Here is a 16028-nt window from a genome sequence, read left to right on the forward strand (position 1 = left end):
CTTACAATTTGTATCAGACTGTTACTAAGCTAGTTTAAAGCAGGCACTGCGGTTGATTTGTAACACTCCTCATTAGCATCTAGTCATTTAATTTGTTTACAAAAATGGTGCTTGACCTTTTTCAGCCAAGATGGAAATCTGTCTGAAGGGCATTGAGCCTGATGCATCTGCCACTGCAAATAAAGCACAATGTTGCTCATGTATCCGGTCCCAAGGCTTTAGAAAGGTTAGGTAGATTGGCACCCTGAAAAACAGACTCCGATTTATTTCCAGAATTATTTGCTTGATCAATGATTTTGTTTATGCAGTTTATATTTTCTTCAGTAGCAGTTATATATTTTTTGAAATAGTTGGAAAACTAAAATATATAGTCCTATATCTTTTTTACTTACTAGCAGCAAATAAAACGAGGGCACATGAGCACTCACATTAGCCCAATATTTACATCCCTGTGACGTTTCCTCTTCATTCTGAATGTGGCGGAGGTGTAATTTGGCGAATGAAGTGATCCCCCTCTGTACCGCCTCTGGAGGTAGAAAGGCGTTTCAGAGGCGAGCCGGTTTCTGCTGACTTAGCGTGGGAGCGCAAAGCTGCGTGTGCGTGCATGTCTGACTGTGTGTGTGTATGTGGAGCACCCCTCTGTGCCGTGCTGCCGCAGCGCTGAAGCTCAATATTACGCACTTGTGGAATTAGTACGAATCTACAAAGGCTGAGGTTATTTTCGTGGAAAAAAAAAGCAGTCAGAAAAATGATTAATAATAATAAGTTTAAGATTTATTCACAGGGACACCGTTAGAAAGTTGTCGAAAAATATTAATTAATTATTCATATTCATTCTGACCCAAGCAGGCTTCTCCTCTATCGAAACATGTAATTTCACCTCTGAGCAACAGTCTTTGTATTTTATTGAATAAATACTTGAATTAATATTTAGCTCTAAAAACGTTCTTTCTCTCTCCCCTCAGGTTTTTAAGGGAGAGGAGGGCATGTTCCAAATCACCGGTCTCCAGGGCAACACGGACTACCGTTTCCGCGTTGGCGCCTGCCGCCGCTGCCAGGATACGTGCCAGGAACTGTGCGGACCACTGAGCCCCTCCTCCTTCTTCACGCTGCGCCGCCAGGAGACGGCGTCGTCGGGAGAGCTCTGCCCCGTTGAATCGGGCAAAGGAGCGGGCCTGATCTCCAGCGACGAGCGCTTCGCGGCTCTCATCGTGTGCGTGTTCGCGGGCTTCTCCATCCTCATCGCCTGCTTGCTACAGTACTTCTTTATGAAGTGAGGGAATCTTTAACTATAGGATAGAAAGAGAAAGAAAAAAACATCACAGTCTATGAAAGAAGCGAATGAAATCAAAACAAACACTTGAGATGTACTTCTAAGGCTATGTTTGTGCTTTTTTGTTTTTTAGTCAAAGTTTCAATTCTGGCTTTCCTCACCTTGTTCTCGTTGTCTTCTGCCGTCACTTTGTTCAGTCTCATTTCACTCTGTGTCTCTGTTGTCTTTGTATCACTGTCTAAATCACGTGTTGAGGATTTCTGCCGAGGGGAGCTTTGTCATAGCTGTACCTCGGCTGGAAAATAAAACTGATAATCAAGCCTTAAAATAGCTGTGAGCAAAGCAGATGCTCCTCAGACTGACTTGCATGTTTTTTTTTATTTTGTATCTTTTTAAAACATATTCAAGATTAGAAAATGTGTATATTTCTTGACGGTCATTGCCTTAATTTTTTGATTCATTTTACAATGTGTAATTACATTTTTTTTTTTTTTTTTTTGCAGTCTGTATCCATTTCAGCCATATTCCAATGTAGGCCTTCAAAGCTTTAGCTGCTCATACCTTATAACTCAGTTTGTTGCTACTCTACAGGCTGTCAGTCAATTCATGCAATCTGCACCTGCTCTCACACGCAGACTGACAGAGACACAACGCAAACACACACACACACACACACACACACGCACACACATTATACAATAACATTCATGCAATGACATCGGAAACTCACAAGAAGTCAATCACATATCCGCTCAGCTTTGAACACTCGATCACTCACTCATTCAGCAACCAAAGTGATGCAATTCATGTGTGGTGTAAGATGCTGCTATCCTGTGATTTTTATTATTTCTAAGAAAGAATGGAAAACCAGTTATCTAATATATATACACACTATAAATATACAGTATATACGTATACGTATATATATTATAACAAATATCTATGATGCTATAGAAGTGATGTTATATAAGTGATGGCAATGTAAGGTCTGAACTAAAGTGTGAAAGGGAGAAAAGTCGACTCTAGGTGCTCACAACCAGCAGCTCTGAGGTCAGTTCTGCATCTCGTGCAAACGCTTGAAGGAGCCCTTAAACACTGGTCTCAGATCAGGTGATGAACCCTCGTTGGTATACGAATGCGGGGCCTAAACTGGTCGATCCTGAAAGGCTGTAACTTACCAGGAAAGAGCTTGACTTGGCATTCGATTGTCTCTTTGTCAGTCCTTTGGGTTTTTTTTTTTTTTAGCATCTCATCGCTCTCGCCGGTTTTTTTTTTTATCTGTAGCCGTAGCCGCAGACCCAGAGGTGCTAACAGCCTGCCAGCTAGCTGCCCTTCTCAGATCTGTGTGTGTGTGCATGTGTGAACCAGGAAAGTTGCTAGCATTAAGCTTTAGCTTCAACCGCCTTTCAATTTAGCAAGCCAGAGCAGTGCTCAAGCTGTAGTTTCCTCTTCCACCTAGTCTGTGAATCGATACATCTGAAGACTCTTCTCCCTCTTTTTTTCCTCTGCTGCCCATAATTACCTTCCTGCTCTGGCTGCTCCTCTCTTGCTTTCAATCCATCCCATCTCTCTGCCCATGCACTACTCTCTCTCTTTTCTTAATTCCTCTCTCTCTCTTTAAAAGGTGCTTTATTGACATGTAATCAGAGCAAGTAGCAAGTCTGCTGTGTCGCCTCAGACTGACATGTTCTCCGGGGACTAACGATCACTAACCAAACAAGCCTTTGACAGAACACTACTCAGCAGACAGAACAGGGCATTCTGACACATGTTAAAACCCCCTGACGTCCCACCTGACTCCTGAAACCCCCGACCTGAAAAACAAAGCCAAGGTACAGCCCGATACACACCCTGATGATCCAAAGAAGTCACCCTGACCTGCGTGATTTAAGTGTGACACGTCTATTTCTATCAGGCGGGGTGCGAGGGAAAAAACAGGATGGGATGAGGGGGTTAGGCGAAGAAAAAACAAAAAACAAATTCGGGGCTGTAGCTTCGCCCCTGTCTCTCTGCTCTGATTGGCAGCCTGTAATGTACCTCAGGGAAAAGGCCTTACAGAGGGGAGCTCCAACTTGTCGCCCCCACCGCTGTCATCATTGTCATAGTAACAGCCTCTGTTCCTCTGTCTTCCTCTCTCGCTCTCTCTCTCTCTCTCTTCTTTTCTTCTTTAATTTGTTGATGCTGTATCTCGTCCTCTGTCTATGCTGTGCCTTGCTCCTGTATGTCAGTAAGCAAAGTGGTTTACTAGCTCAAAAAAACCTTTGCCAAAGTTGATGGGAAAGTTAAGGTAGAGTTCTTTTCTAGGTTTATTTATACTATATATTTGCATACAGTACTTTACATGCCAATTACAGTGCAATCTTCATTTATTTATTGTTAAAGATTAAGAGACAAGTGTAGTTATATACTAATTTTTTTCCTTGTAGCATGTTTATTTTCTGTCTTTTTTTTTTTTCTTTTAAATGGATGTATGTTAGATTGTATGATTAAGGCCAGCATTCCTTATCTCAGTAACCCTTTAAGTATTTCTCTTACAGCTGTTGGGAACCTGTAGCTCATCAGTCCATGCATTGCAGTTATCATTGCCGTTTCAAACATGTAACCAAATGCCTTTTATGTTTTGTTTGATTTTTTTTTTTTTTTCATCTCCTGTGTCGGCCATGCACAGCCGAGCAGTTCTTGTAATGCTTAGAGAGACATGTAGCAAAGTCGGGCCTTAAGGTCAGTTCACTTCACCTGTATTGGGATTGCTGCCTTTGGCTTTTTCTTTTATTTTTCCTGATTAATGTTACAATGAAGCTTCTGATATCTTTCGACTGTTTTATTGCCAAAGCGCAGGCTTCTCGTGTCCACTAGATGTTGCGTTTCACAGTTGTCTAAAGGGTTCTGTGATGTTCTTCTACAACGACACATCATTACAATTATTACTATTGTTATTATTATTCTCTCAAAAGGAAAAAAAAAAAAACATTAACTTGATCTGTGATTATGCTTCTGTTCATATTATCTTTTATCCTTTGTTTTGTAAAGCAAATTGTGCCATTTTTACAAATGTGTAGCCCCCTTTTGGAGGAGAGTATCACAGCCTGATCTGACTCAGAAAGGTTATTAAAAAAAAGGCAAAAACAATCATTCAGTGATTTCAGGCGGATGAAGACAATAATAATGTTGACGATTCCTTGTTCAGGCTAGTGCTGGTATAGCAGTAGTGAGTATTTTGTATCCAGTATTTTGCTAAGAGATGATATACAGAGATATCTATAGAGCTATAGAATGAGATGGTAATACATTATGACTAACAGAGTTGAAGCACTTTTTATATGCCGAGCATTAGCATTAATGAGGTTTAATAACGAGCGGGAGGAGACAAGAGGTCCTTCGCTCTGTTCCAAACACTACTGCCAGCGCCGTCTGTTACATACATTGGCATTACTGTGCCGTTGGCGTCACTGTGACATTGGCATTACTGAAGCACTGTTCTGTGCTAGTCAGACGGCACCCTGCTCCCTGCAGAATGCAATCTACGGCAACAAAGGAAGTTCAAAGGGAGTACAGTGCCTCTCTCAGACATGCTCATGGCGTCTACCTTTCCCTGTTGCATTGTTGTCTGCAGGTGACGTGTGACGTGTCCTGTCCTTAAAACCCTGATGTTATGTTGCCCACCCACAGCCCCGCTATTGCCCCCTTTTTTCAAGCCTTAATGCCCTGGTGGGAGAGCTGAGGTTCACCTTGGCCGAGCTCAGGCCAGTCATGTTAGAGATTTAAAGCCACGGTTAACAAAGAGTTAACTGAATAGTTGTTTTTTTTGTGGGCAGGGTACTCCCTTTTATGTGCTTTTTATGTTTATTTTCAAATGCTGGTGATTTTGTAGACACCCCGCCCTCCCAAACCCCCCACACCGCCCCCTACCTGCAGGTCCTGCACATTTGGCGGGTATGTCGAGAAAGAGAGACAATTTTTTTTAAAGCCCAGAATACCCCACGTCTGTGCCTTCTGATCAGTTAATTTTCTTCTCTTTTTTTTTTTTTTTTTTTTTTTTGTTTGGTTTTATGTTTTGTATGTTTTACAGTAAGTAGAGATTTTGACTGAGAATTTGGCGATTTGACAAACACACAGAGACTCACAGGTATTTAACTATTTTTTAAGCGAGACAAAAAAAGAAACATATTTTTACCTCACGATTGAAAACAAACATTCCAATGTTGTCATGGTCTACGAATTGAAAAGAAAAAAAAAAAGAAATTCATGCATTTCTTCTTGTATTGTAAATGTTAGACAATTTCATATGCATTATATAAAAGAAACTGCCATATCAATTTTAATGTATAGATTTTTGCAAATACTACCCTATGTATGTAAGACGTAACTGTATCGGTAGCGTATATATAATATATTTATGCCCAATAAATGTTTTGATTTTTTTCTGACTTTGATTGCTCCTGTTTGTTTTATTGCTACATGTACATACACTGTGCTACAGGCAGTTCTTACTTGATACAGAATTATATATAATTCTGTTTCACACCAAGGAGAAATGACAGATGTTTAATGTGCAAAAGAAAAAAAAAAAACCCTGACTGATATGGGAAAAAATATCCCTATCTGCAGCAGATGCTGCTCAGCATCACAGCTGGACCAATGACGGTACTTTGTTTTTGAGTTCTGTTTTTTTAGAGAGATGCTCTTTGGGTAACTTTACACTGTCATATAGGTTTGATACACAACAGAAGCACTATCTCAACATCAGTCGCCAAATCTTTAAACACCATAAACTGTACTAAGTATTATTCCCCAAGAAACCCATATCTGTCTGCCTCTAGTGGAAATAACCAGTATAGCCAATATGAATGCACAAGCTGTTTCCCTCACATTAAGTTTTGTGTAGCAGTATTGATTTTTAGTATTGATTTTTTTTTTTTATGAAAAAAAAAAGATGAGCTAGCTTATTATCTTGTCAGATGCACCATTATTGCACTGTTATGAACATCTCTGAGAAACAGTTAATATTAGTAGAATGAGGTTTTAAAACATTGAGTGAAGATTTTAATTCTGTTTTATAAATGTTGTCATTCTTCAAACTGTCAATATCTGTAATCATGGTCTCAGTCCGAAGTCTGCTGTTCTTTCGTTTTGTCACCCAAGGTTTCAATGATGTAGAGCATAGATAGACTTTATTTGGCATGGAGGTCACAGATACATTGGACGAACCAGGTGCAATGTTCAAGTGTTTTAGCATACATGCTAATTCTCAACACCTGTCAGGAACAAAAGCAATAACACACGGAGAAACAATGAAGAGAAAATGTCCAAGGTGTGTGTGTGTGTGTGTGTGTGTGTGTGTTAATTCAAGCTTTACTATATGTTAGATTCCGAGGGCAAATCCTGTCAGAGAATGCAAATCAGCAGACAGAAGACACACTTTTCTGGTGTAAGAAGCACTCTCTGGTTTCTGTTTGAAGACAGAGACGTAGTTTGTCAGCGTGGTGAGAGGAGAGCTGTCAGTGTGTAAAGCAAAAAAAAAAAAAAAAAAGCCGTAAATCATCAGCTCTAATGCAATACAACGATCTATTAGCCTTCATCTGACAATAATAGCTTTAGATTATCTCTTAAAAAGACATACACATTCAAATCTACCCAACAATCCGCTCTTGGGTGCTGACTCTCAACTTCAAATCTATTCCCTCTCGTTAGGTTTTAACGTTTCTATAGTGGGACTGTGAAACAAAAAGCAGCAAAGGGAAGTCTTTGCTGGCGGTCCCTTATCACTAACCCAAGCAACAACAAGCCTGACAAGTTAGAGATTGCCTGAGGAGAAAACTTCTCTGCACACTTTTAACTCATCCTCATCCTGCACTGCAGCAGGAACAAAGTGAGTTATTTGTGGGGGGGGTTTTAAATAGTGTGTTGATGGTCTTTCCTGTATGTGTATAGGTTTGTTTAAAGGAGTGTAAAATTGTTTAAAAGATGTAAGTTTGTGATTGCATTATAAACCATGTCAGCATTATTATTATTTTTTAAATAAAGCTTTACAGCATTATAAAACATACCCCTGTGTTAAGGAGAAGCTTTCTAAGCAGTGGTTTATAATAACAGACTCCTCCAGACTGTGAAATGCAGTATGAAAAAAAGCTGGGGAAAAAATGTGCTTAGGCAGCATATTCATATTGGACAAGTGCAGCTGTGAAAGTTCACCAAGAACATCAGCCCATTTGCAAAGAAACTAATCAGTGTATTAAACCCGGTGTAGGATCAATGTAGTCTACTTGCTGAGTCACAACTCTGCAAAATAACTTCAGGAAGTGCAGAGCAGTCAAGAGTGAACAACCTGTCAAACTTTCTTTGTGGATTGGTTTAATCTAAAAGAGTACGTCTTTCTCTCTTTTCAGCAAAGAACAAGTAGCCTGTGCTCATCACTCTGAAAATATCATTTTAATGATGTTGACATTTTGCCTTGTGAGCATGTGAGCATTTAGTAAGCTCAAAGTACTAATACAGCCCCACAGAGCTGCTGTTTACTCTTTGTCATGGTTTCTCTGATGCCTCCTGCAGGATATTGTCTTGCTGTCCGAAGAAGGCACCAGAAACATAACTTCATTAAACGGCCAGATCTGAACCCAACAGAGCACCTCGGGCACTCTGCACCCCCACAGGCCCCTGAATAACTGTGTGTCGATATGAAGTCTGCAGAGACCGTGACCCTCGTGGAACCCTTTGAAACCTTTATGAATCCATGCACCAAATAAAGTCCAGGGGTGCACATTCTCTATCAAATCCTGTCCTTGCATGCCGCTGCTTCTATACCATTTCTGATGTATGCCAAAAGAGGAGATGACTACATACATGTAGACGGCAGAACGGCCGTACAATTAGAAATAGGTGTGATTTTTTTTCCCTTCTGTTCATCCTCCACCTTTTTTTTTTATTCCCTCTCCCCTGCACAGCCCACATCAACTAAATGATCATGATGTCTGACTCATTAATCAAACCTCTCTTCTCTCACCTTTTGTTTTATTGTCTATTTTAAAGGCAAATTATTTTCAAGAGGGACCTTTTGTCCTCATCTCTTGTTGTTTCACACCTCTTCTTTTCCTCACCTAACATCCACCCACGAACCATGTTCTCTGAGACACAGTACCAGCCCAATTTTGTATTCAACAGATGGAGTTTCTTCATTACTTCGTCATCTGTTCATTGGTCATAATCGGGGGGATTCATTCAAACTCAACATCTGCTATCCTGAACATGATGTCCTCAGCTGGTTCTGCAGACAAATGTTTGATCAGGAATCTTCAGGGGGCACTTACAGATCCTTTGAGCCCTGTGTGTCTTTGAAGCTATCATAGGTGACAGAGAGGTAATGCGCCTGTGGCCACAGAAATACAACACAAGCTGAGATGACAGGGAACACACTGCTGCGTGTCCAAATGTTAAAATGAGCCCTTGCTGAAATGGACATTATGTAAGGCAGGGTCACATAAGGAAAGATAAGGCTCTGCTAAAGCATCATCAAAGATTCTTAGTCAACTTTGATTATCTATTCATCTCAGTGATGTTCAGGTGTTGTGCTGGTAAAACATAAACAACCTCTCTGATTGTGATCCGTGACTAACTCGTGACTAGCTCTGTTGACAAATGTGACTCCTGCAGTACAAATTAGAAGATAAGAAAGAAGTGAAAATTACAAACACAAGAGTCACTGAACTTTCATTAATCTTGTGATAACTGGGAGCAAACATAAGAAGCTGTTCTGCAGTGGATTGTACAAATATGTGTGTTGGTGCACATGTAAACTATTATAGATATATAGTCATTTTGATTTCCTTTATATCAAGTAAATGTATCTAGGCAATTCAATCAATTGGCGTGACATAAAACAGCAAATTCATTGTGAAAAGTGTCATAAAAACAATTACAAACATTTTAAAAGGTTCAAAAAAATCAAAGTGTTAAGTCATTCTGAAGAGGTAAAACACTTTTAAAACGTTTTCTAAAAAAAGAAGAAGAAGAAGAAGTAGTAAGGATCTCTAGGCTGTAGCCTACCTGTCAGTGAGTTGTTCATCTACCTGTAGATACTTTCGATGCTTGTGATTGGTTAGTCATGGCTGCACAGGACAGAAAGGGGGCGCTCTCTCTTTCGGCCAGCTTCGATGAAGCGACCGAGGAGGAGTCACGTGGTCTGTGTCTGCACTCATACCCTTTTTTCAGGTTAAAAAAAAAACAACTAATCATTTTCGTGTTTATCTGATTAACAAGTCTTCTAAGATGTTCTGTTTCATACTGTGATGATGCTGCGCGAAAGTTGAGAGTTTTAAAGTTGTGTTTATGTATTTTATGACCGTGAATTGAGACGGTGTTAAGCTAGTTAAGTTTATCTTCGTTTGAGCTGTCGTCGACACATCGCCACAAGAGGGCAGTGTTACTCACAGTGCGTTTAGGAAAAGTGTAAACACTGAGAGTGTTTATTAGTGCAATTATCCACTTATGCATTTTGTTTAATTGAAGTAAATGTTTAATACAAGAGACAATTCCTGACAATCCTAAAGCCACTTTAGTGAATGGAACATGTCAAAACATTTGAAAAAAAAAAGTGTACGGAAGGAAAAATTCTAGGTAAAATCAGAGTCTAAAATTCAGCTGACTGCATTTACACATGCAGCTCATCCTGAAATCTTCAAATCAATGAGACGTGTGAAAGCACTATAATACTGCATGGTCTCTGTGGTATGTTTATGTCCTTCACTGAATATACTTTGGGGATACATGGCTGAAGTAAGAGCACGAGGGACAGCCTCTGCTGCACATCTGCTACTAGAGTCAGTATTGACTGCGGTTCAAAATGAAGACTCTTTGTGTTACATAACCAGCTTCTCTGTTAGATTGATCATTTTTAGTATATTTTGAAATCATCGTTTCATCTGCCATATGTGTCTGATATGTTAAGAGATATTATTCACAAAAGAAAAGAAAAAGCAAGCGAGATTTCCTTTTTTTTTGTTTTTACTTTACAAGACTTGATCATCAACAATTACAGGAGATATTCACAGACATCTTCAAAACAGGGAAAACACTTTGATACTGTTTCCATCGACATCCTGTAGACGACGAATAAACATTGTGTCATGACATCATACAGTCGGTAACAATCATTGGTGGAGGTACATTCTTTTCGAGCATGGAGGCCATGTTTGGAGTTGATTTCCAGTCTGCTGCTGTGATTTTCATCTGAGCGAACTGCATTGAGAGTCGAGAATTACAAAGCATCTATGTACAAGTTCAAGCAAGCAGACCAGCATCATTTAAAGGCAGTTCAGTGATCCTACTCCACGTCCAGATTGATACACTTTATAAAATCAAACCAGTTGTATGTTTTAATATTGCATTGTTTTGTTTTTTTACATGTATAAAGCAATGGCTTGTGTTTGATATTTTGGCTTGGTTGGCTCGCTTGGCACATTAGCTTGTCTGTTTTAAACCACACACTGCACAGTCTCCAATGAAAACACTGCCTACTATAACCAGAGAGGAAGTCACTCTGCCTTCAGAGAGTGGAAAAACTAAAAAGAATTCTGATGTATGTAAAGTAACTTTACTTTAGATGTCTTCATTACCTCTGTGGAACGATGCCTCAAGAAGTGTCAAGGGACTTGTTCAATCAGATGCATGCGTGGCAGAGTGTGAAATATGCATGGTTTAGATTTGAGTTCAAGTTTTGTATTATAATAAAAAAAGAAACATGTACAGTGCAGGTGGGACGTCTATGAACCTGAGTGGGCTCAAATCAACAAAGCTGCAATAGTGCAAAAAGGCGCTGGATTCAGAAAGCCGAGGCGTTTATGGCCACTGACATATTTGTCATCGCACCGTTCATCATTCTCAGATGGTTCTTCTAACGACTGTTCAGCTTCACAGATGTCGATCATTTAACAATATCAAGTACTTACAAAATCAGAGACAATGATACATATGGTTTAAATGTCAGCGTATACGTTATCTCAACCCCCCCCCCCCCTTTTTTTTTTTGGCAGCATCAACATAGCATGGACTTGAATTTCCAAGATACAGGGCATTGAGCATTTAATAGTGACACAGTAGTTTGTCATTCTAACACTTTACCCACATGATGGCCAAACATACACATTTGTAAATCACACACACACACATACACACCATCTCTCATGCACAGACACGATCACACTCACGCGCACTCTGTATCTCTCTAAATGAGTACAGAGGTGCCACAAGTTCTACAGTGCTTTCTTTGTCATCCAGAATATAAATACAATATAAGGCAGTTGTATAGGTTGAGGATAAGAATGTGCAGGTCATGTGTGTGCTTTTTCAGTGGCATGCACAGCCTTGCTCTTTTGTGTGTGTGAGGTTGTTTTTTTCTTTTCTTTTTTGGATCAATATAATTACTTGAGGAGGCTGTTGTGTGTTTTGCACTGTCGCTCTTTTCTGTTGTGTGTGCTGATGAGTAGGCTAAATGGCACTTGCTGAAATAATCCAACAAGAAAGGTTGAAAAAGAAAATCGAAGTTAAATTGATGCATGTTTTTCACAATGACAATAGAGACTCGCAGCCTTTTCTTGCTCCAGTTTTTTTTTTTTTTTTTACTGTGCCTTTGTCCCATCAAACATTGAAAGTGCCTGGCCTGTAAACAAAGTCTTTTTCTCAGCCTGGCAGATATTGGCTTTTATGCCTGATGTGTTGCACACTTTCCACAAACTGCTGCAGAGTATTTCAGACACTTTGACGTTCAATAGCTGACTGTTGATTCCGTCCAGCCGTTCAGGCCGTCTCCCTTCAGGGTGCTGGCTGTGCGTCCTCGTTGAGGCTGGCTGTCGGCGAGGCCGAAGAGACGCGCCGCTGCGCCCCTGTACTTCCAGGACATTGTGTTGTAGAGGATGGGATTGATGGCGGCACTCAGGTAGAAGAGGACCACGGACACAAAGCTGCAGTACTCGGACAACACGGACAGCAGAGGAGACGGGTCGTCCAAAGAGCGAAACTGCAGGTAACGGCCCACATGGAACGGCAACCAGCAGAGGACAAAAGCCAAAACCACCACCACTGCATGAGGAGCGAGAGTGAAAAAGGTGAAGAGTAGAAAGACGTGGTTGCAGAGATGGATAAAGAATAAGACAAGGAAGAGTTAAATTACACAATCTTAATTCAAACTTTCTTTTGTTGTTAAGATAAACACATTTTATTCACTCTGATTTCGACCTGTATAATTTCACCAATTTTGACAACATGCTTTTGCGTAATTGCGCGCTCTCCAAACTTACCCAGCATCTTGATGGTCTGTCTGTTGCTTTTGTCGCGGTGTGCCACGCGGGAGTTTATGTTCGTCTCCATGTGTCTCTGCCACAGCCTGCGGCCAATGAGGCTGTAGAGCACCGTGAGGCAGAACACCGGCATGAAGAAGAAAACCGAACTCAACCACACCATAGCCCCCATCAGACCCGACTCCACCGCGTAATGCGTCATCTTACACTCACGAGTGTCCACCTCCTCCAGGGAGTAAACAGTCTCATTAATCCCCGAGCTGTAGTTTGGCGAGGCCATACTGTCGCGCTCCACTCCCACCATAACAAACACGGGCCCCGCACTGAGCAGCGACACTGTCCACAGAAGGAGAATGAGTCCACGCACTCGCCTTTTGGTCACCACGGCCTTGGCGCGCAGCGGGAAACAGATTGCCAGGTAGCGCTCCACAGACAGAGCGGTGATGCTCAGGATGGTGGAGTAGGTGCACGACTCTGACACGAACTGAAAGAGTTTGCAGAGCGCGTCCCCAAAGCGCCAAGGCCTGTACCTCCACATCCGGTACAAGTCCAGGGGCATGCAGAGGAAGATGAGCAGGTCCGACACGGCCATGCTGCACAAGTACAGGTTGGTGGTAGTGCGCATGTCCCGGTACTTGCTCACCACCAAAATAGTCATGACATTCCCTGCCACCCCGACCAGAAAGAGAAGTGTGCACGCGATGGTGATGGCGGTAAGAAGAGGGATGGAGTAGTAGTTAAGCGGAGGCAGACCGAGGTCAGTGTCGCCTGTTGCGTTAAAAGTCTCCCATCTGCAGTTTTGGGAGATGCACAGCGACTGATTTGGCCAAAGGGGCATGCTGATGCTGTGCGGTTATTCACGGGGCCGTATCTGGCCCTTACTGCAAGAGACACCCAGGGTCTGGGACTCTTTAAGCCCCTCGGCACTCATTTGAACTGCCATCATCATGGTTTTACTGGTAAGGACAAAGATTGGCAGCTGTGCGTAAAAACCAAAATTCTCGAGATCTTACACTGAGTCTGAGATCCTACAGAGAACTCACAGTCAAGAATACAAAAAACATATTTCAATACGACTTAAAAAAAATCCACTTCGCTTGAAACCAAAACCCTGAAGTGGTGCTGGCTTCCAAACAGTTTGCAATAACATCTGTATGCAGGCATCACCAGGTAAAGTCAGGTGTATTCCAATCAAAAGAGATGCAACAGGAAAATGCAAGAAAAAAAAAAAGCACTGATATCTATTTTCCAAAATTTACTGGAGAGAAAAAGACGAGTAGCATCCGGAATCCGCTCTGTTTGTGTTCATGAGTTTACGTTTTGTGAAAAAAATAAATAAATAGTGAAACAAGCATCCTTAATACGCCAAAGACGTCCAATCAGCAGCAGCTCCCAAAACAAACTAGAAGATCTGTTTACGACTTGCACCGTGCAGCATGCGGAGGTGAGTCACTGGCATGCGGGGTCGTAATGATGCGGTGGCTGCGTGAACATCTGTCCTGGGAGGGTGAAACTCATCCACACACGAGCGGGTGAAAAACAACAGTGACAACAAACACTGTTTGACAGAACGGAAACAGTTTAGTAAAAGTAACAAGCACCACAAAGGAACGATGTGGTGTCACTCTGAACATAATCATGGAAGTAGGACCTCAGTCGCTCTAAGTTGAACAAAGTTGTTGAGATTGGGAGAAAAAAAAATATCCGAATCTGCTCATCTGGTGCTAGTGAACATTCCTTCTGTGTAGCCAGACTCCCAGTGAGCAGAACACCATACAGCCCACAGGTGCAGTGCTGCTGCTCTGGACAGACTAGTGTGTGGGGGTGCGGCAGTGAGTTCAGTGCTGCAACGCCACCCACAGGTGCTTTAGTGCAGTGATGACAGGGGCTAATTCTCACCAGCTTCAGAGAAGTCTTAGGAGAGACCGTTTTGAAAGTTGTTCAGTGGGAGTTGTCCATGATTGAGACCCAAAACAACAACCTATACTACAGGAGTTCGCCTTTGCAGTGAATCCTGGAGAGGTGAGCAAAATGTATTTCCCCAAAGAGGTCAATTTTTGGCAATATTAAAAGATTGATAATGATTTCTCCTTATAATTGCCCAGTTAAGGTTCATGAAATATTACTGCAGTACTGTAGGTCTATCTGTTCCTTATTTTAACGATGCTAAATGCATTTTATTGGTCAGTTTGAAGGCCAGATTCATCCAGGCACATTTCTTTCCCCTTGGTGAATACAAATAATCAGAAGATGTCTTGTGGCTAAAACTGTGAATTGATGGACATGAAACCTTCAATTTACTACCGCTAATAGGCAAACCTTGATTACAGCTTGCTTGAGGCCTGAACGTAAGCGTGAATGTAAATACAGTGTGACTTAAATGTATTTTTACTGAACTGATGTGATCCTCAGGACTCAAATATTGTTATCTATTTGCCCTTTGTGCTGTGTTTACCAGGAGATACTCTTATGTTTATTACCAGTGAATCATGATATGGGAGAGGCAGAGAAAAAGTGAGACTGAACACAAGAGAGAGAGAGAGAGAGAGAGTGTGAGAGACACAGACGTTGGACAGAACACACGCAGGACATGTGTCCTTTGAGCTTCTGATACCATTTCAGTCTAACTGGTAAGTCGCTTTTTGCGCTCTTCTTTTTTGTATTTGTATCCAGACAGAGTGTTACATGAGTTTGTGCAGATGAGTGTGAGTGTTTTTGGGGGGGTGATGATTTATAGGACAAATCTTAAACTTTCCATCTGACGTGTGTATACTAAATAATCCAACTACGTCTCAGTGGACCTCAAAACAACTGAGGATAAAATACAAAATAGATGGGGTTTTTTCTGATTAGTCCATTAATGTCTGTGGACTGTGATTCAGAGGCAGATTTGCTGCGTTGTGTTCTGCTCATGTGATTCCCTTACCGCTTTACCTTTCCAGGCCCAACTCTCATATGCGTATAATGTATGTGGATGTGGAGTGTGTCTGTTAAAGGTGGTTGAAATCTTTCATTCTTGATCCATATTATGGGTGTCATTTTTGCCAGAACGGTATGTTTACAGGGTGTGGTAGTGGAACACAGGGTAAAGTCCCTGTCATCAGGAAACACGTCACGCACACACATTTGCGAGTGTGTGTTCAGTCTGTGAGCTGGGTAACACATCTGTTCATCCACAAGATGGAAGCAGAGATCTCTTTTGATTTTACACTCAAGCCTGTGTATCAGTGTTTCTGTATCACTGATCCAAAATCATGAACAGTTGTAAAATGAATGTACAAACACAAATGTGATTGAATGAACAAACCCACACTACCAAATCAAATGTTTGCAGACAATTGTTGTTTTTTCTTCTTTGTTTTATCTAATTTATAAGCAAAGTCTTTGAGTTTTCACGGCTCATCATTACTCAAAAGGCACACACTTAAACACACTATTGGAAAAAGAGGAAAGTGTGAGATGATGAG

The 16028-nt window shown here is 41.2% G+C and overlaps 3 protein-coding genes across 3 annotated transcripts in view; 1 reads left to right on the forward strand and 2 right to left on the reverse strand.

The window, feature by feature from the left end:
* Positions 1–5700, forward strand: part of fndc3ba (fibronectin type III domain containing 3Ba) — a 49957-nt gene extending 44257 nt beyond the window's left edge. Inside the window, exon 23 of the mRNA XM_079369746.1 lies at positions 966–5700. Coding sequence (XP_079225872.1) covers positions 966–1277 — 312 coding nt within the window. The 3' untranslated portion in view covers positions 1278–5700. The remainder of the gene's footprint in view (positions 1–965) is intronic.
* The window catches only part of nceh1a (neutral cholesterol ester hydrolase 1a), a gene marked incomplete at its 3' end in the record, with an annotated part of 204343 nt that overhangs the window by 179170 nt on the left and 9145 nt on the right, over positions 1–16028 (reverse strand). The window lies entirely within an intron of this gene.
* On the reverse strand, positions 11450–14569 carry ghsra (growth hormone secretagogue receptor a). Its single transcript, XM_079370084.1, has 2 exons — positions 12562–14569; positions 11450–12343 (listed from the first exon to the last, which is right to left on the reverse strand). Exons 1-2 carry the CDS (start codon positions 13397–13399, stop codon positions 12030–12032), a joined length of 1152 nt encoding a protein of 383 aa, XP_079226210.1. The 5' UTR covers positions 13400–14569; the 3' UTR covers positions 11450–12029.

The sequence above is a fragment of the Symphodus melops genome (assembly GCF_947650265.1).
Source record: "Symphodus melops genome assembly, chromosome: 19".
NCBI classification, from domain to species: Eukaryota; Metazoa; Chordata; class Actinopteri; order Labriformes; family Labridae; genus Symphodus; species Symphodus melops.